The following is a 22,122-nucleotide window of genomic DNA, read 5'->3' as shown; positions in this document are numbered from 1 at the left end:
GGTGTACATTTCTTTGTTCCTTGTTCCTTGTTCTTGAGTCAAACCTGCAGAGCAGGGTTTTTTTAATGGAAAAGGCCTACAAATTCAAAAGAAAGAAATCCCTTTTCAGTTGGGTCAAAAATCCCTCAGGACTAAGTGTATACAACTGGAAGATTATCCAAAGAGAAGTGAAATTAATTTAACATCATGTGGTAATAGAGAACACTCGAGAAACAGCCTGCTTGGAAGCAGCACCGTGCATGACATTAATTCGGACTGGTAAATAGCAAAAGATTAACAATAAGTGGTTCATGTTTAAACATGTAAATCTGAAGATCATAGAATGCAGAAGGCGGCCGTTCGGCCCATCAACTCTGCACCAACCACCTGAAAGCGTACCCTATCTAGGCCAACTCCCTCTCCCTATCCCGTGATCCCATCTAACCTGCACATCTTTGGACTGTGGGAGGAAAGAGGAGAGCGGAAAGTGCAAACTCCACACAGTCACCCAAGGCTGGAATTGAACCAGGGTCCCTGGCGCTGTGAGGCAGCAGTGCTAACCACTCTGCTACCAATCTCATTGATGAAACACTATATCTGAACCTAGACAGACCATGGTATATAGCTGTGGCACAATAATGAACAGTCACCACATCCAAACTTCCACGTGGTGGCAACCCAGCATTTAGTGACTGCTTATAGTCTTCACATTTCAAGGCTATTTGGAGTGGGATTCAAACACTTTTCCACCTAACAAAGGCAGGAATGCCAAAGGCTTACTCCAGATGAGTTGTCAAGCTTTCAAACACAAGTTGTCAAACACAAGGGGCTGGTTTAGCACACTGGGCTAAATCGCTGGTTTTTAAAATCAGACCAAGGCAGGCCAGCAGCACGGTTCAATTCCCGTACTAGCCTCCCCGAACAGGTGCCGGAATGTGGTGACTAGGGGCTTTTCACCGTAACTTCATTTGAAGCCTACTTGTGACAATAAGCGATTTTCATTTTCATTTAGGGGCCTCTTTAAATGTGGCCGTTCAGTAGAAACCTCTTTAAAGAAGAACATGAAGAATCTTGGCAGTCAAATCTGAATGTTTTATTTAATACTGAAGTTATTGATGTCCATATTACTCCATGTTCTAGTTAAAACAATGGTAAATTAAGGCTCCTACGTTGTAATGTGATGGTACATAATGATATCACTGCATGCCTGAACATTAAGGCTCTCTTTGGGCAAAATGCTGCTGGGACTGTTTTTGTGTATTTCTGAAACACATATTTCTCCTTCCGTTGAGGCTGTACAACGGTGGTGAGAGGGTACGTGAGGACTAATTTTAACTTCCTGTGAGGATCAACGACCCGAATGGTATGGGTATGATTAATAAGTCATTGGAGGTAAAGTTGTAGATCTGTACCCTACGTAGCGCCAACATAATGCAATACGCTGAAAATGCGAGATTGAAGATCGTATTTTGACATTTTGGACTTCTCTTTTTGTTTGGGTTTAGGCTACACAGTGACGATGACAACATTGACACTGCCAAATCTGACTTTACACCATCCAGCTCACCAACCTATGCAGCAACTGTTGCCAAAACCAGCTCAGTGCCTTCGTCGTCAACAACACCAGGTATTTTATTGAGGTTTTCACAAAATATCAACAACAGAATTAAAAAGGAACCCAACAGAGTTAAATGCAAAACACAGTAAAACAACCCCTATGCCCCACTCCCCCCTGTACATAAGTAATAAATTAACACCCCGAATTAACACAAAGCAAACATAGCAAATATATACACCCCCTCAGATCCTCCAGTGTAAATAAACACAAATAGAATAGAACCCCCCCCCCCCCCCCCCCCCCCCCGGGTTGCTGCTGCTACTGACCATTATCTAACGTTCTGACAGAAAGTCCAAGAACGGTTGCCACCGCCTGAAGAACCCTTGTACCGATCCCCTTAAGGCGAATTTCACCCTCTCCAATTTAATAAACCCCGCCATATCGTTGATCCAGGATTCCATGCTTGGGGGCCTCGCATCCTTCCACTGAAGAAGAATCCTTCGCCAGGCTACCAGAGACGCAAAGGCCAGAATACCGGCCTCTTTCGCCTCCTGCACTTCCCCTGCAACCCCAAATATTGCGAGCCCCCAGCCCGCCTGACCCTGGATCCTACCACCCCCGGCACCGTCCTCACTACGCCCTTCCAAAATTACTCCAGCGCTGGGCATGCCCAGAACATATGGGTGTGATTTGCTGGGCTCCCTGAGCACCTAACACACCTGTCCTCACCCGCAAAGAACCTGTTCATCCTTGTCCCGGTCATGTGTGCCCTGTGCAGCACCTTAAACTGTATGAGGCTGAGCCTCACGCACGAAGAGGAAGAGTTCACCCTCCCTAGGGCATCTGCCCGAGTCCCCTCTTCGATCTCCTCTCCCAACTCCTCCTCCCACTTACCTTTGAACTCCACCACCGAGGCCTCCTCCTCCTCCTGCATCACCTGGTAAGTTTCCGAGATCTTCCCCACTCCAACCCACCCCCCCGAGAGCACCCTGTCCTGTACTGTGCGTGGCAGCATCCACGGGAATTCCACCGCCTGGCAAACACCCTTACCTGTAAATATCTAAAGGTGTTCCCCGGGGGGAGCCCATACTTCTCCTCCAGCTCACCCAGGCTCGCGAACTTCCCGTCCATAAACAGGTCCCCCAACCTTCTTATCCCTGCCCTGTGCCACCCCGAAAACCCTCCATCTATTCTCCCTGGAACAAACCTGTGGTTCCCCCGTATTGTGGTCCACCCCGAGGCTCCAACTTCCCCCCCCCCCCCCTGTGCCGCCTCCACTGCCCCCAGATTTTAAGGGTAGCCGCCACTACCAGGCTCATGGTATACCTCATTGGAGGGAGCGGCAGCGGCACCGTTGCCAGCGCCTCCAGACTCGTACCCTCACAGGACGCCGTCACCAGCCTCTTCCATGCAGCCCCCTCCCGCTCCATCACACATTTGCGCACCATCGCCGCATTGGCGGCCCAGTAGTACCCACAGAGGTTGGGCAGTGCCAGCCCCCCATCCCTACTCCGCTCCAGGAACACCCTTCTCACCCTCGGAGTCCCCCGCGCCCACACAAACCCCGTTATGCTCCTGTTGACCCGCCTAAAAAAAGGCCTTCGTGATAAACACGGGAGGCACTGGAACAGGAACAAAAACCTTGGGAGCACCGTCATCTTAACTGACTGCACCCTACCCGCCAAGGACAGCGGCAATGCATCCCACCTCTTGAACTCCTCCTCCATTTACTCCACCAGCCTTGTGAAATTAAGTCTATGCAGGCCCCCCAGCTCCTGGCCACCTGGACCCCCAAATACCTGAAGCTCCTCTCCGCCCTTTTTAGTGGGAGCTCGCCAATCCCCTTCTCCTGGTCCCCTGGGTGAACCACGAACAACTCGCTCTTCCCCACGTTGAGCTTGTACCCTGAGAAATCCCCGAACTTCCTGAGGATCCTCATTACCTCCGGCATTCCCCCACCGGGTCTGCCACATATAGCAGCAAGTCGTCCGCATAGAGCGACACCCTATGCTCCTCCCCACCCCGCACCAACCCCCTCCAGTTCCTCAACTCCCTCAGTGCCATAGCCAGGGGTTCAATCGCCAGTGTGAAGAGCAGGGGGGACAGGGGACACCCCTGCCTCGTTCCTCGATGCAACCCAAAGTACTCAGACCTCCTCTTGTTCGTGGCCACACTCGCCAACGGGACCTCGTGCAACAGCCTAACCCACCTGACGAACCCCTCTCCAAACCCGAACCTCTTCAGCACCTCCCACAAGTACCCCCACTCTACCCTATCGAAGGCCTTCTCAGCGTCCATCGCCACCACTATCTCCGCCTCCCCCTCACTCACCGGCATCATAATAACGTTCAGGAGCCTCCACACATTCGCGTTCAACTGCCTCCCCTTCACGAACCACGTCTGGTCTTCGTGGATCACCTGCGGCACACAATCCTCACTTCTCGTGGCTAAGACCTTCGCCAGCACCTTGGCATCTACATTTAACAACGAAATCGGCCTGTAAGACTCACACTGCAGGGGATCCTTGTCTCGCTTCAGGATCAAGGAGATCAGTGCCTGGGTCATCGTCGGGGGCAAGGCCCCCCTTCCCTTGCCTCATTGAAGGTCCTAACTAGCAACGGGCCCAACAGGTCCACATATTTTTGGTAGAATTCGACCGGGAAACCGTCCGGCCCCAGTGCCTGCATGCTCCCTATCCCTTTGGCCAGCTCCAACAGCCCAATCGGGGCCCCTAATCCCGCCACCAGTCCCTCCTCCACCTTTGGAAACCTCAATTGGTCCAGAAAGCGGCCCATCCCTCCCTCCTCCCGTGGGGGCTCGGACCGATACAATTCCTCATAAAAGTCCCTGAAGACCCCATTGATGCCAACCCCACTCCGCACCACACTCCCTCCCCTACCCTTAACTCCCCCGATCTCCCTAGCTGCGTCCCGCTTCCGAAGCTGATGCGCCAGCATCCGGCTTGCCTTTTCCCCATCCTCATAAATCGCCCCGTGGGCCTTCCTCCAATGCACCTCCGCCTTCCTGGTGGTCAACAGGTCAAATTAGGCCTGGAGGCTAGGCCTCTTCCTCAACAGTCCCTCCTCCGGCACCGCCGCATACCTCCTGTCTACTCTCACCATCTCCCCCACCTGCCTCTCCCTCTGCTCTCTCCTCTCCTTGTGGGCCCTAATGGAGATCAGCTCTCCCCTAACCACCGCCTTCAGCGTCTCCCATACCATCCCCACTCGGACCTCCCCATTGTCGTTGGCCTCCAGGTATCTCTCTATGCCTCCTCGGACCCGCTCACCCGCTTGTTTGTCTGCCAACAGCCCCACCTCCAAGCGCCACAACGGGCGCTGGTCCCTCTCCTCCCCCAGTTCTAAGTCCACCCAATGCAGGGCATGATCCCAAATGGCTATCGCTGAGTACTCGGTATCCTCTATTCTCGCTATCAGTGCCCTACTCATAATAAAAAAGTCGATCCGGGAATAAGCCTTATGAACATGCGAGAAGAATGAAAATTCCCTAGCCCCCGGCCTTGCAAATCTCCAAGGATCCATCCCTCCCATCTGGTCCATAAACCCCCTCAGCACCTTAGCCGCCGCCGACTTCCTACCCGTCCTAGACCTGGAGCGATCCAGTGCTGGATCCAACACCGTGTTAAAGTCTCTCTCCCCCCCCCCCCACCCCCCCCATTATCAGGCCCCCCCACTTCCAAGTCCGGGATCCGACCCAACATGCGCCGCATAAAACCCGCATCGTCCCAGTTCGGGGCATACACCTTGACCACCACCACACTCTCCCCTTGCAGCTTCCCACTTACCATTACATACCTGCCGCCATTGTCTGTCACAATGCTCGACGCCTCGAACGACACCCTCTTTCCCACCAAGATCACCACCCCCTGATTTTTGGCATCCAGCCCCGAATGAAACACCTGACCTACCCATCCCTTCCTCAATCTTACCTGGTCTGCCACCTTCAGGTATGTCTCCTGGAGCATGAACACATCCGCCTTCAGGTGCGCGAACACCAGGGCCCGCTTGACCGGCCCGTTCAGTCCCCTTACATTCCAGGTTATCAGCCGGATCAGGGGCTACTCGCCCACCTCCCCCGCCGACTAGCCATAACCCCTCCTCGGCCAGCCACTCGCCCGCACCCCATGCCCGGCTCGCTCCCCACGGCGGCAGATCCCCGTCCCAACCCCCTCTGCTGGCTCCAGCTCCCCCTTGACCATAGCAGCAGCAACCCAGTTCCCCCCACCTCTAGCTAGGACCCCTCCTAGCTGCTTTACTCCCCCCATTGCACTCCCGCAAGTCAGCTGACTCCTGCTGACCCTGGCTACTCCCGCCTCTCCTTCGACTCCTCCCATTGTGGGACATGCCCTCCTCCTCCATTACCCATCAGCAGGCTCTCCGCCTCCCCCTTCCATCCCAAGCACGGGAAACAACCCTCGCTTCCCCGCCCCGGCCCCGCCCCCTCCAATCTTCAGCGCGGGAAAAAGCCCGCGCTTTCCACCTACCCGGCCCCGCCACCTCTGACGCAGCTCCTTTTACAGGCCCAGTCCCCTCACCCTCCTCGCGGGGCCCCATCCCCCATACCGGCCATCCACCCCTGCTCCATTTACTTACCCCCCTCCGGGAGCCCCCCCCGACAGACCCAACCAAAACAGTGCCCAACCCACCCTAACCACCCTCACCGAACCAAAAAGAAACAAGAGCAAAGAACCCCCCCCCCCTCAAAATGTAACACACCAACAGCAATCCCCGACCACCCATCCCGACCCTCAATTTGTGTCCAGCTTCTCGGCCTGAACAAAGGCCAACGCCTCCTCCGGAGACTCAAAATAATGGTGCCGGTCCTTGTAGGTGACCCACAGTTGCGCCAGCTACAGCATGCCAAACTTCACCCCCTTCCTGTGCAGCACCGCCTTTGCCCAATTGTACCCGGCCCTCTTCTTCGCCACCTCCGCACTCCAGTCCTGGTATATTCGAACCTCCGCGTTCTCCCACCTGCTGCTCCTCTCTTTCTTGGCCCACCTGAGCACACACACCCGATCAGCAAACCGATGAAACCGCACCAGCACCGCCTGCGGAGACTCGTTAGCCTTGTGCCTCCTCGCCAACACGCTATGGGCCCCTTCCAGCTCATGGGGCCCCTGGAAGGACCCCCCTCCCATCAGCGAGTTCAACATGGACCACATAGGCCCCCACGTCCGACCCTTCCGGGAGGCCCAGAATCCGCAAATTCTTCCGCCTCGACCGATTCTCCATCTCCTCGAACCGTTCCTGCCATTTCTTGTGGAGCACCTCGTGTGCCTCCACCTTTACCGCAAGGCCTAAGATCTCGTCCTCGTTGTCGGAGATCTTTTGTCGGACCTTGCGGATCGCCACCACCTGGGCTGTCTGGGTCTCCAGCAGCTTATCAATAGAAGCCTTCATCGGCTCCAACAGGTGCGCTTTGATCTCCCTGAAGCAGCAATGGATAACCTCCTGCTGCTCCTGCGTCCACTGCATCCACGCTGCCTGGTCCCCGCCCGCCGCCATTTTGCTCTTCTTCCCTCGCACCTTCTTCAGGTCCACCACCACTTTTTTAGTCGCCCCGCTCCTGGTCCAAGCCATACACTGTCGGGGAACTATTGCAATCCCCTTCCCACACCGGGAAACTTCGCAAAAATGCCGTTGCGGGCCCAGAAAAGAGCCCAAAAGTCAGTTTTTAGCGGGAGCTGCCGAATGTGCGACTTAGCTCCGCATAGCCGCAACCAGAAGTCGTAATATTGTTTGTTGATTAACCAGATTATCATGCTTTATGTCTTGAGTATAATAGTACACAACGGAACTTTCTGAGCTGTTAAGTACAGTAAACATTACATTTTAATGAGTTTCAGTGGTTACTACACAAGGGAGCTAAGTATGCTATATAGCACATTACACTGGGAACTCTCCTATATATTATTTTTAAAACATTTTTTATTCTCTTCCTTTTTCACATTTTCTCCCACATTGACACCCACCAACAATAAACAATAATCAGTAACAAATATGTCAATCCCCATATCAATAACAATGATCCCATCCTCCCACCAAACCCCAAACATTAGCCCGCATGTTCACATAAACAAATAACAAAAATAAATCAGGAATCCCCCATAGTCACCATTAACTCACACCGCCCCCCCCCAACTAATGTTCGATGTTATCCAGTTCTTGAAAGTGCATAATGAATAATGCCCATGAATTGTAGAACCCCTCCATCCTTCCCCTCAGTTCAAACTTAACCTTCTCAAGAGTCAGGAATTCCAACAGGTCCCCCCGCCACGCCAGGGCACAGGGTGGGGAGGTTGCTCTCCAACCTATCAAGATCCACCTTTGGGCAATCAATGAAACGAAGGCTACAACATCTGCCTCCGCACCTGTTTCAAACCCTGGCTGGTCCGACACCCTGAATATGGCCTCCCAGGGCCCCTGGTCCAGTTTCACGTGCACCACTTTAGAAATTACCCTAAAAAACTTCCTTCCAGTAATCCTCTAGCTTTGGACAGGACCAAAACATATGAACGTGATTAGCGCCCCCGCCGCAACGCTCACACACATCTTCTACTCCTTCATAGAATCGGCTCATCCTCGCCCTCGTGAGGTGTGCTCTGTATACCACCTTCAGCTGTATCAACCCTAACCTCGCGCACGAGGTGGAGGCAATTCACTCTCCAGAGCACCTCACACCAGAACCTCTCCTCCATATCGTCTCCCAACTCTTCCTCCCACTTTGCTTTGATCCCTTCCAGTGGTGCCTTGTCCGCTTCTAAAATAGCTCCGTAAATCGCTGACACTACCCCCTTCTCCAGTCTCCCTGTCGTCAGCACCTCCTCCAGCAATGTGGAGGCCGGGTCCACCAGGAAGCTCTGTATCTCCTTTCTGGCACAATCTCGAACCTGTACGTATCTAAACATTTCCCCCTGCTCAAGCCCATACTTCGCTTCCAGCTCCTTCAGACCTGCAAACCGACCCCTAAGAAACAAATCTTTTAGTGTCTTAATCCCCTTCTCCTCCCATTTCCGAAAATTTCCATCCCACCTCCCTGGCTCAAATCTGTGGTTCCCTCGAATCGGCATTTCCTTTGACCCTGCCCCCAACCCGAAGTGTTGGCAAAACTGCCTCCGAATTTTCAATGAAGCTATTATTACCGGACTCCCTGAGTATTTCCCCGGGGCTATCGGGAGCGGCGCTATTGCTAGTGCTTTCAATCCCGACCCCCTGCACAAACTCTCCTCCATCTTGACCCACTGGGAATCAACCCCTCTGACCCACTCTCCTATATATTATATAGGGCAGTGTGTGTGCTGATCCCTACGTTATGAAATGAAGCTGAACAACATGTACAGAGATGGACAAAGCAATGCCATATACTCAACATGTTTTAATTTAAATTATTATACCTATCCTCTAAACCTTACTGTTGTTTAATGTTCCCTTCCAGGATATTCTGAGGATGGGGGGATTCTGCACGGAGAGATCATTCCTGAGCACGAGCTTGCTGCTGGACCATTGCACCTGGATGATGAGACTGAATTTCCTCCTGTGAGCATACAGAATAACTAAAGCCTGAGCCAACGCTTTGTCACTCACAAGGGCAAGTGTTAATCTGAAACTGAGAAGAAAGTATTCCAGTAGTGCAAACACAAATTCATTCTACGATGTAGCTGATCTGTGTCTTTTTGATTAACACTTAAGGAGTTCAGAAACACATGGCATCCAAAAGTTATACGTTTCAAACCGTCTTTGCTTAGATTGTTCACTTTCCTCATTCGTATTTTGTAGCATGTAGCATTAATGATTAGACAGGCTGGAATAAACAAAGGTAAACTGTGTTTCTCCACAAACTAATGATGCAGCTCAGTAGCTAGAGAGCTGAAACCTCAGAGTACTGAGGTGTGCTTTCAGTCTATAGGCAGGACATGCACAGCATATTGCTGATGCTAAAAGTACCAAAGTTTGACTCGTTGTTTTCTACACGGGCATCTTGGAAATTGTGCGGGTGTGGTTCATTTCACGGCACTCGCGCACAGCTCAAGTGGGGGTTGGGGAAAAGGGAGTCAGCCACATACTCCATGTATCCCCCTGCACACCTATGTCTCCTCACCTTGCACAGGTCCTCATAAGGCAAAATGGAAAAGATTATTAATATCTTTTGAGTAATCCGTAGTTAGAAGTTGGGTAATAGCCTTAAACATCAGCAGAAAAACATTCATTCAAGTGGCCTAAGACTGGTTCAGAGTATTTATTTTTGCTCGAGTTCAGCTGTTTTCATGGTATATTATTTTGACGTCTAGCACAATAGTGCGTTGATCGCCTCTCCGAATATTCATTTCTATCTTTCAGTAATGGATGGGATAATTTAATGCAGAAAGAATTTGATTTACTGATTGTTTAGCATCAATTTACTTGTACAAGTGAAGGACTGAACTCAGAATGTAAACATCCGGTATTTGGAAAATTGCTGCTTTCATAACCTTGACTCGACTTTATGTAAAGCAAATTTAAAACATCAAACATTTCTCTGAACGAAATGGAACAGTTATATGTGCTCAGGTTTGAGTATTTCATTCCTTTTAGCAGAATCCATTTGTTCTTAAAACACTATTATTCTCCGAATTGACCTGTCTTGTTCATGGTACTCTTGAGATTGGCTATTGAAAGATGACAATGCTTTTCCCCGTGGATTCTTCCAGCTCTTTGCTTTCATGGAAATATGTTATTGGAACTGGGGTCACTATATAATTTTCAGATTTTAGCATTTCAATCGTATAAATTTTGAAACTACGCCGGCCTCAGGCATTTCAACTTAGTTCGGCACAGTGGTTAACACTGCTGCCTCATAGCGGCAGGGACGCGGATTCGATACCTGCCTTGGGTGACCACGCAGAGTTTGCACATTCTCCCCGTTTCTGCGTGGGTTTCCTCCGGGTGCTCCGACTTCCTCCCACAGTCCAAAGATGTGTAGGTTAGGTGGGATTACAGGAAAAGGGCATGGGAATGGTCCTCAGTAGGGTGCTCCTTCAGAGGGTCAGTGCAGACTCGATGGGCCGAATGGCTTCCTTCTGCACTGTATGGATTCTATGGTTTATGTAAGTAGCTTAAAATTTTAGTACAGAAATAATTGCTAATTTTTTTCCCCCCAAAGTAATTTTTAAAAATTAGATGAGCAATTTTCCCTCAAATGTAAGGATAGGAACTCAAACTTTCTTTCAAAGCCTGAAAGACGTATGTTATACTGACATTGCAGCAGTTAGTTCTGCAGTAACACTGACATAATTTTGACATTATCTGTAACAAATAAAATTGAGTGCTAGCATGTGACAGATGTGCATGAATATGACTGATAAGTCAGCACTTAATACTAGAATCTGCGCTGTCTATTTTCTTAATCAAGAGATTAGATTGTGAGCGCTAATTGTGCTCTGCATTTCCATTCTTCTGTCCACGTAATTTCCTAAAGACATGTCTGAACTTTTAACCACATCACGTGCACTTTAGTAGTTCTGTAACTGTTGACAGTGTCTGACACTATTAATTCAAAAACATAGAGGATTTATAGTCAGCTGAATAGCTGATTAGACAGAAAAGTCACTGAGTCACATAATTGCAGCCAGGAACTAAGTTGAAAGTTTTTATGTTTAGTGACCTTCATTTCGTAGTCATAGACAAGGATCAGGAGTTGATGAGGTCAGATTCGAGGTCACTCAGTTGCTGTGTCACACTGCCTGGTTTCTGATTGAAAGACGGTCCCATTGTTTCAACGGGTCCCAAGTTAACTTTAGATTGGAAATATATTTCAGCTCTGCGTTTGTCACTCATTGGTTTTTTTCCCCGGCAACTCATAAGAATCTCTTTTGGTCAACTTTATTTAGTTTCAGCCTGCGTCTCTAAGTGATACTCAAACCTGTTTAGATTTGACTTTGAATACTGGGACCGGTTGTGCAAAACTGAGGTCTGATTGCAGAAAGGGGCAGACACGTGAGGCTGGCTCCCCTTCCTTTAGCACCTCTTCCTTTAGCTTGCAAAGTGAAAGATGGTTGTTCAGAGGCAGATTTGTAGTGCCATGTTTTGTGTGTTGTTATTTGCACTTGGAATGCAGCTGATGGATGATCAACGACATCCTGGTTTGTCTACAGTGTCCAATCAATTCAACGTTATGTAGCCGCACAGAAATATCGATTCAACCGAGATCCACTTGAATACTTGAATCTTTTTGTGATTTGTAACATGATCCTGTGCAAATCATCAAAATGGTTTAATATCTATTTGTATTGATATTGTAGCAGGATGGGGCAGGGAAAACTGCAGAATTCTCCATCATTGCAAGACCATTGGAATTTGTGGGAACAAGAAAATCTATCCTTTCTTGGATAACCTCTTCTCTCCAGGAATACTTTTAAATATTCAAAATAAAACCAAGAAAATGCTGAAAACGCTCGGCAGCTCAAGCAGCATCTGGTAGAGCGAAACTAGAGTCAGCATTTCGGGTCAAGATGACCTGTCATCAGTCCTGATGTTAACTCTGCTTCTCTCCATAGATGATGCCTGACCTGCTGAGTATTTCCAGCACTTTTTGTTTCTATTTCAGCTTTCCTGCATTAGCAGTACTTTGATTTGTATCGGTGCTTCAAATTATTTTTCTAATGACTTATTCCATAACTTCATTTCCTTTTCGGTGAAAAATCTCCATCTAGCCTCTCCTTTGACTCCTAAACTTTTCTTTTAACCTGACTCACTGATATTCACACCCTCCGTTGTGGAAAACTCCAAGTATGTGTGGCTCATGTCAAGCTTTGGCCCAGTCCCAGGAAGCTAAGCCCAGTCCCTTGGACTATTACCACTGATAAATTCACAGACGGCTGCTCGAACTCCGTGGGGACCACACTGAGGTACCTGCGATCGCAAACGGGGGTTTTATGCCTACAGAGCTCCGTGGTTAAGGGTTTAGTTTCACCCCCTCATCAGGGAAGATGGTATTCTGGTGAGGCCACGGGGATCCTAATGGTCCAGACCCGGTGACCTCTGCGGGTTGTCAGAGGATGTAAAACAGTGTAAAACGGAACCAGTATCTCTTGTCTTCTGAAAGGCTCAGAAAAATGACAACAGCTATTAGTGAGGCTTGTAGCTGTTTCTGTCTCAAGTGAAACAGAGGAAAAAGGGTGCAACACAGCCTCATTAGTATACTGAACTAACGGCTGAGAGTAGTGGAGACAGACTTAATTGTGTAATGTGAAAGGGCATTGAATAATGATCCAAAAACTCAGGATGGCTGAGGTAATGATCTCCATCGTGGCTGTAAGTCTGCTATTCCGCTGTTCCAGTTCTGAATTCTTGCAGTAAGTCAACTGCTAGAATTATAAAAGCAAATTACTGCGGATGCTGGAATCTTTTGGATGACAAGAGAGTCATCCAGACTTGTTCGCTCTCCACAGATGCTATCAGACTTGCTGAGATTGTCCAGCATTTTCTGTTTTTCCTTCAGATTCCAGCATCCACAGTAATTTGCTTTTTATGCTAATTCTGGCAGTTAACTTACTGCTATGATTCATCCTTCTTACTCTTCAATCCTGAGACGAAAACAGCTAAAAGCATTGACTTGTTTCTGGAGCAAGTAAATGCTTGTGCTCATTTAGAAATCACTCCATGGCCTTAAGCTACCTACCTCTGGAACTTTCCCTAGCCCTACACTCTGACCAATACTTACTATTCTTCCAATACTGGTCTAGTGTGTGTTCCACAGTCCCTGCTCAACCAATGATAAAGCCTGCAATCGTCATACCCCTAAACTCTGAAACTTCCAAACTCATGTGCCATATTATATCTCTTACACTTCAAAAGCCTCCTCAGAAGCTACCTCTTCAAACAAATTTATGATCACACCAATCTAACATTTGCCCTAACTGCTGTTTGGTGTCCCACCCTCTTTGTTGAGTATCGTTGAACAGTTTTCTACATTGCAGGTGCTAATTAATGTAATTTGTGACTACTCTGTACCCTTGTTGGACTAGCCTAACGGAGAATGAACTTGCGTCCCATTTCACCCATAACTATTACTTCGGCTCTCTTACCGAAGACAGGTCCAACCCATAGCACCTCTTCCTCAACCACAGGTCGAAGAAGGAGGATGGTCTTAATACCACCGCAGCTGGAAGGGTTTTTCAAACTCAGGGTTGCGACCCGCGGGTGGGTCGTGAGCGGGTGGCGAGCCACCTCCTCCCGATGTCGGTGTACTGTCCCACTACCAGATTCTTGAAACAAACGCCGGAGACCTTTTACTGGAAGTGACGGTAGAGAGCAGGTCACATGCCCCATACACTGTTCTGGGAGCGGAATCACCGAGCAGAGATGCCTCCATTTTGTAACTGCCAGCACTGATGAATTGAAAATGGATCGTTCTGTAATAAGGAAGAGACGGTCAGGGACACAAACCTACCAGGATCTCACAACTAAATCTGCTGGAGAGAGCTGTTCAGGGGAGTCCACAGCAGGACAAAGCAGTGGTGGTGTGAGCTGCTCAGGAGAGTCCACAGCAGGACAAAGCAGTGCTCGTGTGAGCTCCAGGGCCTCTGGTAGCAACCCATTAAGTAGAAGCTGAAATCAGGAACAAAGCAGAATTAAGATGATTAAAGTATGGCTTTATTAATTGTGCCAATGAAAATCAGGATGCAAAGCCCATGTGAGTTATATGTAGGGAAGTACTGGCAAATGAAAGTTTTAAATCCTCAAAACGTCAAGGGCATTTGAAGACTAAACATGGCGAGTTCAAGGCCAACCCTATTTATTTTTGTTTTCTAAGGAACGATTTTTAAGCGAGAACTTAAATTGTCAACTGAAATCCTCAGCAGAAATGTTCCATTGAATGACAGAAGTAGAATTAGCCTCTTACATGGTAGCTTCCCTTTACATGGTAGCTTACCGCATAGCTAAAGAGAAAATGTCCCACACTATCTAATTCTCCCTGCGGCAATAGACATAGTCTGTACAGTCCTCGATGAGAGGTTAGCTGAGAAAGTGAAATGCATCCCAGTTAGTGATAACATAGTGGCTCGCCGAATTTGAGATATTGCTGAGAATTTAGAAGCCCAGCTTATTTCTTGTTTAAAACAGCACAAGTTCTCAATTCAACTGGATGAAATTACAGACTTTTCAGATTGTGCATCGTTGCTAGTTTAAATTAGGTATGTTTGGCACAATGAATTTGCTGAGGATTTACTTGCTGACTGACATTACCAACAAACACGACTGGTGCAGAGATTTATGAAGCATTGAATAGTTACGTGGTTGGAAAGTGCGGACTCAACTGGGCTCATTGCAGAGGAATCACAAGCGATGGAGCAGCCAACATGTCTGGGATAAACAGCGGACTTATAGTTAGGATTAAGGAGCCAGCTGGTGAGGACATTGTTGGGAATCATTGTTTTATTCACCTCAGGCATTGGCATCAAAAGGAATTCCATCCGATGTTAAAGTGGTGTTGAAAGGAATTGAGTGTTGTGTATTTCATTAAACACAGCGCACTCAATACCAGGCTTTTTGAGGCATTATGTTCCGATATGGTGCTGCGCAACACACATTTATTGTTCCACACACAAGTATTTTGGCTGTCAAGGGGTCGGTTGCTTGTCAGAGTTTACGAACTTGGGTATCCTTGAGAAATCGTACCTTCTGGCTGACTTGTTTGCTGATGAAACTTGGATTCTAACTATGTCTTACCTTGCAGACATCTTTTCAATTCTAAATGAACTGAACCTCATTGCAAGGGAAGGATGATGATTGCTTTTGGCAATGTGAAGAAATCGATGCTTTCCAAAAGACGTTGAAAGTTTGGCTACTGTGAGTAGAAAGCCACAACTACTACATGTTCCTCATGGTGCTACAACACATCGAAGAAAATAGTGTTAGTAAGTCAATAGACTGGCAAGTCTTATTCAGTCCCATCTGGCTACACTGATCAACAGTTTTTGTCTCTACTTTCCAGAGAAGTTTCAGATTTTGAGAGCGAACCAGTGGATGAAAAATCCCCTCTGAGACTCCAGAATCAATTTTTTAAAATTATTGTTATTTTTTTACAATTAAGGAGCAATTTAGAGTGGCCAATCCACCTACCCTGCACATTTTTTTGGGTTGTGGGGGTGAGACCCATGCAGAGACGGGGAGAATGTGCAAACTTCAGACGGACAGTGACCTGGGGCCGGGATCGAACCCGGGACATCAGCGCCGTGAGGAAGCAGTGCTAACCACTGTGCCATCGTGCTGCCCAGCCCAGAGACAATTACTACCTTGCCGCTGACTCCAAATGAAGAAACTGAACTTCTGCGCCTCACCTGTGACAGCACATTAAAAACACTCCACAAGTCAATGAGGCTGTAAGCATTCTGAAGTAGCGTCTCCGAGGAGTATGCAGTGCTAAGTAAAACAAGCATTTTGTTGCTTTTGCCCTTCACAACAACCTACATGTGCAAGGTTGGATTTTCCATCCTCACAAAGATGAAGACAGCACAAAGGAACTCTGCACCCGATCTGCTCATAGCCCTCTCCTCCTGTGAAACTGATTAGAGTGAGATCGCGAAGACCAAGTAACTCACCTGTCGCATTAACGGTAAAAGAAAATGGTGGGTCATGAAGGTTGCCCGGCATGGGTCCTGAAGGTTGGCAGGTTGGTAAAACTGGGTCCTGGGAAAAAAGTTTCAAAAACACTGATCTAACCCCATGCTGGTGGTACCAATCTGACCCACACACATCCTCTAGCCACCCATAAACAAGGCCATATTGTTACGACAACATACACTTTTACATGCATGATATAGGCTGGAGCTATGGATAGTGATAATAGACGCTCCAATTCTTTCCATTACCTGACTGACCAGGAATCTTTCCTGTTCTTCGACCCTGCCATAGGTGTGTGTTGGAAGGATTTACCAAGTTGATCTTTTTTGCCATGTTATGAACACCTTTCTTGGCCACACAGTCCTAGAATGGGACTTGAACCCAAAGCTGCTGGCTCAGAGGCAGACGGGGACGCTACCCACTGAATCACAAGACCACTTCCACATCTTCCAACCCCTTCCAATTCCACTTCTTTCTGTGTCTGTGTCTGGGAATAAATATAACATCAAGTCACTTACTTTCTAAACCCTTTTAACTACTTGATACAAGCGATCATTATTTCATCCCATCCCATATTGACTCGCGTTCAGTCCCTCAAGTCCAAGTGGCATAATTTTGAGGAGAACCATTAATCACCTGATCTGGCTGGGCTACATCAAGTACAATCAAGCCACACTCGCCTCAGCCAAAAGCAGCCACTAGTTCAATGTCACCCCAGAATCCAAACAAAATTACCATCATCTTTTCTCTATCTCATCATCTCAGCAAAACAGTTTTTTTTCCATGCCTCCAAAAACAAGTATGAAGAGCTCGTTGACGACTTGTCCATCCACTCACCTGCATCTGAGCCAACCAAACCTTTCACCAGGCTCTTTCGCCCCCCCCCCCCACTGCTTATTCCCCACCCACCCTCGCTCTGAGTCAATATTTTCCTCAAAGCAAAAAAATGGAAACCTGAAACCGAAAATAATTCTCAATCCTCAGCAAGTCTGAGAGCATTTGTAGAGAGAAGTACAAATTTAACATTTCAGGTTGTGACCTTACATCACATTTTATTTGTTTAGTTTCTTTCTCATTCCTCTCCAAGATTGTTTTGTTATGAGGCCCACATTTTAATCACTTTTTACTGACCTCCCTGACCCCACCCCATCCCTTGCTGGGTGACACTAAATATTGTTCTCCTCTTGCGTATTGTACTCCTGCCTTCCAAAACCTATGTCATCAATCCACATATCAAAATATCCAACCTCCATCCTTCTGTACTGCCACATCACTACAATCAACTTCTATTTATTATAGCACTGTTGATGTAATAAATCATCCCAAGATGCTTCATAGGAGGATTATAAAACAAAATGTGACACTGCCACATAAGGAGATATTAGGTCAAATAACAAAAAGCTTGGTCAAAGAGGTGGATTTTAGGAACGTTTTAATGGAAGGAAAGTCTCCAAAGTTCTTGCATGTATTATTGCCTCTCAAAACCATGCTTATTTTTTTGCTGGGCTCCAACCCCATCACTAAGACCATGGTTTTCCACCTCTTTACACACCCACCTTTCTGTTCCCTTAGTCCATCTGCCTTGCAACTTTCTTCCACGCTTTTAGCACATCTAGACACAACTATCCAATGCTTTCCCATCTGATATCCCGTTCCCCACCATCAATACTTCAGCTCAGTCAAAGTTTTGCTGCTAGTATCATTTTTCTATAAATTGAGAGTACCAAATTATTTTTTTCCAATTAAGGGCCAATTCAGCGTGGCCAATCTACCTAACCTGCATATCTTTGAGTTGTGGGGGTGAAACCCATGCAGACACAGGGAGAATGTGCAGGACCGGTAGATCCCCCACCCTGCCGCTGTAAAAACAAATGTCGGGGTGGTCGGTAAGTCCCGCCTAAGTCTCATTCACACATCACCTCTGACTTGCTGATCAACATTAGCACTGACAGCTACAATTTAAAATTCTTGTTTTTGTGTTCAATTCCTACATGTTATCACTCTTCCCGATCGCTGTACAGGGTGTCATTCATCAACCCTATATCCCCATCATACCCCATTTCTGTGGGGCCCAAGCAATGACCTGCTTCCATACAAAGACATCTTTCCCACTGGCATCAGACAGGAGTCCGTATCAAATCATACTCATCAGGCCCGGAATCTCCTGGGCCTCATGCTCTTGCAGATCTTTCTTATCCAATAATTAATATCCTAACAAAGTGCAGAAGAAATTATGAGTTGGCTCTAACTCAAAAGTGCATGTAAATAAATGGGTGTGGAGGGAAGGTTTTACCACTCGTATCACAAAACAAAGTAAAACCATAAAGTAGGTGAAGCAGTTTGACATCAAAAACTCTTTACGAAGATGTTTGAATGTGACTCACACTTCTTGTAATTCAACTGCGATTGCTCATACATTTATCATTCAGGAGTAATCACCTTGGGCTCATTTTTGAGTAACTTATAATTTGCATCGTCTATGGCTCATGCATGATGTTTGAGTGGGTGAATCCGTGGTGAATAGCAAATACAATGCTGGGTTTTCATTTACAATGGTGGCGCATTGATGTATCCGTTGATCTAAAATGTGCTTGTGCTATTTATTTTCTGCCACTAACCCATTTTTAAAAATTCATTTACGGGATGTGGGCGTCGCTGGTCAGGCCAGCATTTATTGCGCTTCCCGAGTTTCCCTTCAGAAGGTGGTGGTGAGTAGCCTTTTTGAACTGCTGCAGTCCTTGAGGTGGAGGTACATCCACTGTAATATTAGGGTAGTAGTGCCAGAATGTTGGCCCACCGATAGTGAAGGAGCGGCGATATATTTCCAAATCAGGATGGTGAGTGACATTGAGGTGAACCTCCAGGTTGTGGGGTTCCCAGGTATCTGATGCCCTTGTCCTTCTAGATGGTAGTGGTTGTGGGTTTGGAAGGTGCTGTCTAAGGAACCTTGGTGAGTTACTGCAGTACTTCTTGTAGATGGTACACACGGCTGCCACTGTTCGTCGGTGGCAGAGGATTTGAATGTTTGAGGAAGGGGCTGCTTTGTCCTGGATTAAGCTCCTTGAGTGTTGTTGGAGCTGAACTCATCCAGGTAAGTGGGGATTATTCCATTACACTCCTGACTTGTTACTTGTAGATGGTAGACAGGCTTTGGGGAGGACAGGAGGTGAGTTACTTGCCATAGGATTCCTAGCCGGTGACCTGCCCTGGTAGCCACAGTATTAATATGGCTAGTCCAGTTTAGTTTCTGATCAATCGTAACCCCCTGGATATTGATTGTGGGGGATTCAGCGATGGTAGTGCCATTGAATGTCAAGGAGTGGTGATTAGATCCTCTCCTGTAGGATATGGGCATTGCCTGGCACTTGTGTGGCGTGAACGGAACTTGCCACTATGTGACGCACGCAATAGAACACAAAATAATGTTAATCATTGTGCTAATGAAGGAAATTAGACCTCAAGTGTATTGAAAAAATGATTAAAACAAAGTGGAAATGTAAATTTTGAATAAGAATTATTGATTCACAAGAATTGTACTGGAGAATAATGTATTGTTGGAATGATGCAGAATATTTTCAATAGCAAAATACGGGGATGCTGGAAATCTGAAAGAAACTGAAAAGGCTGGAGATACTATCTGTCGAGAGAGAAAAGTGGTGAATGCTTCAGGTCTGATCATTCATCAGATCTCGTGAAGAAAGGTCACAGACCTTTTAAAAACCGCCGTGTACCATATCAACATGACTTGTGTCAATGCTATTTTATTTGAGGAGGGAGCTAATGGTGGGATCCCTGTGCTTCAGAAGTCATGAGCAAAATGGTTTTGGTGAAACGTTTTCATGCAAATGAAACGTTTTTAACCTGTGAAAGAAAAGTGATAATCTGTTAATAGACAACCAGATTTCCCCTCACTGTTTTGCCACTGCTAGTCTTACCAGGCCATGTACATTGCACAGCTGAGAGCACAGATGGGTGGTCTTTGTTTTGTAGGAGCCAGCACAGAAGGCAGCTCAGTGGCCCTTTGATCTTCATTTGTTTGGGGTGATGTCTTGCCTTTTGCCCAGTGCTTCCCTTTAGCTAATAATCAAGAGCTCAATAATATAGAGTTCAGTTTAGTTTAGCTCAGTTGGCTGGACAGCTCATTTGTGATGCAGAGGAAGGCCAACAGCGCGGGTTCAATTCCCTTACCGCCTGAGGTTATTCAGGAAGGCTCCACCTTCTCAACCCAGCTCCTCGCCTGAGGTGTGGTGACTCTGGTTAAATCACCACTAGTGCCCTCCCCCTCATAGGGGAAAGCAGCCTATGGTCATCTGGGACTATGGCGACTTTACTTACTTTCATATAGAACTAGATTGTGTACCTCCATTCCGTGCATTAGTGCTGGAATGCACGGTGCAATCAAATATTTAGTATGGCATTGCATTGGTTCTACAGTTTCTTTGAAGATATCCTGGAATGCATCACCCACAGTGATTCATTTTGCAATGTTTGAAATCTATTAAAACATTCTCAGTAAATTATGACATAGATAGCACAGACACCTGTCAGGTAAATGGGAGTAATAAGTGATAGCATGACATTGGTAATGAGCACATATAGATCGTTTGATTCTTCCGAGTTCCATTTTTGGCGCATTAGCTAACACATTGTCAAATTTCTGTGAAGTTTAACAAAATTGTTCTGCACATCTGTGTTAACTGGTGTGATTAAAATGGCACTGGGAAGTAATTTCACCCCTAAATATTGACATATTTTGATTCACTTGAGTGATTTTAACAATAGTGTGACCACTACTAATTAGTCCCAGCCAGGGCACAGTGCATGTTGTGGCCTTCGACTGTGCATGTGCAACAGCCTGTTATAACACACCCTGTCATTCCCTTGTAGAAATTAAGAATTTTGTTTTGGTTTTGGTAGATTTATTCATGCCGAGGAAGCCACAGTGAAAAGAAGAAGAAGTTGAGAGACTGAAAAAATAAAGGATTAGTATCGTGAGCGAAGATAGTAATTATAGACAACACGATTTGACGAAGAGGGTCTGAAATCTGTACGCATGAGATGGAATAATTTCAATACAGTGTTTCTATTTTTAAAAAGGGCAAAACAGAATCCCAATTATTCAACCTTCTATTCACCAGCTTTAGTTGTTTTCAGGGAACCAAAATGGTTGTTATTCGGAAAAATACATGACCAAACCTAATCAAATTAGCACTGCCACACTGAACAGAAAGGACCAATTTTCTTAGTGTGGTTATTTAATCCTATTATTTAGAAAGGTTATTTAATCCTATTATTTTGAAAGGTTTTATTATATTATGTTGAAAATGTTGTCCAACTCTATTTTATCCTCTGTGTATATTATATATCTTAAACATATATAAATGTAGCAGTTTATCACCTTGAGCCAAAATAGGCTGTCTAAAGTGCCTGTCCAAGTATTTTACCATGTCAGAGGATTGTGACTGAAACTGCACAAAACTGTAATGTCCACCAAATAATGTAGCAGTAGAAATAAAATGTTGCAATATATGTTGTGTAATTATTTAATCAACTTTATGCAATGTTGTGCCATGAATATGTTTACATTTCAGACACCACGACAAGTAAATGTTTCACACTGTAGGTATTTTATTTTTCAAAGATGATTTATTTTAACCACGGCAAGCAAATGTAGCTTGCAGCTCCAGAGCACGGGTTAAATTGATTTGATTCAGTCACAGGCAGCTGGAAAAGTATAAATACACAAATGTATGTGAACATAAAATTAACAAGGAAGTAAAGCATCAGGTCAAATGGTGGACTTTCTCTAGCTTATACCCCTCCACCTTTTCCGTCCCTACCTTTAAGATTTTATTTTATTACAGGGGTAAAAAGCACTATGGCAGAGGCTGACAGAGCACCAGCTGCCCATTTTGTACACTGCTTGATTATCCTTAGCAGATCAGTTGCCTGTTGATGCCT

At 46.6% G+C, this 22,122-nt stretch overlaps 1 protein-coding gene across 6 annotated transcripts in view; it reads left to right on the top strand.

Annotated features, from left to right (window-relative positions):
* wipi1 (WD repeat domain, phosphoinositide interacting 1) overlaps positions 1 to 21,690 on the top strand; it is a 124,900-nt gene extending 103,210 nt beyond the window's left edge. For 4 of the 6 annotated variants that reach the window (XM_072483517.1, XM_072483521.1, XM_072483516.1 and 1 more), the window contains 3 exons: positions 1,485 to 1,606; positions 8,996 to 9,096; positions 21,079 to 21,690. In XM_072483517.1, coding sequence (XP_072339618.1) covers positions 1,485 to 1,606; positions 8,996 to 9,096; positions 21,079 to 21,132 — 277 coding nt within the window. In that variant the 3' untranslated portion in view covers positions 21,133 to 21,690. Of the gene's footprint in view, positions 1 to 1,484; positions 1,607 to 8,995; positions 9,149 to 21,078 lie in introns of all 6 variants that reach the window. The other 2 variants (XM_072483519.1, XM_072483518.1) reach the window with 1 other exon arrangement.
* The last annotated feature ends 432 nt before the right edge of the window (positions 21,691 to 22,122 follow it).

Source organism: Scyliorhinus torazame, chromosome 18 (assembly GCF_047496885.1).
Source record: "Scyliorhinus torazame isolate Kashiwa2021f chromosome 18, sScyTor2.1, whole genome shotgun sequence".
NCBI lineage: Eukaryota > Metazoa > Chordata > Chondrichthyes > Carcharhiniformes > Scyliorhinidae > Scyliorhinus > Scyliorhinus torazame.
The sequence above is the reverse complement of the archived record's forward strand: the minus strand, read 5'-3'. Positions and strand labels throughout refer to the sequence as shown.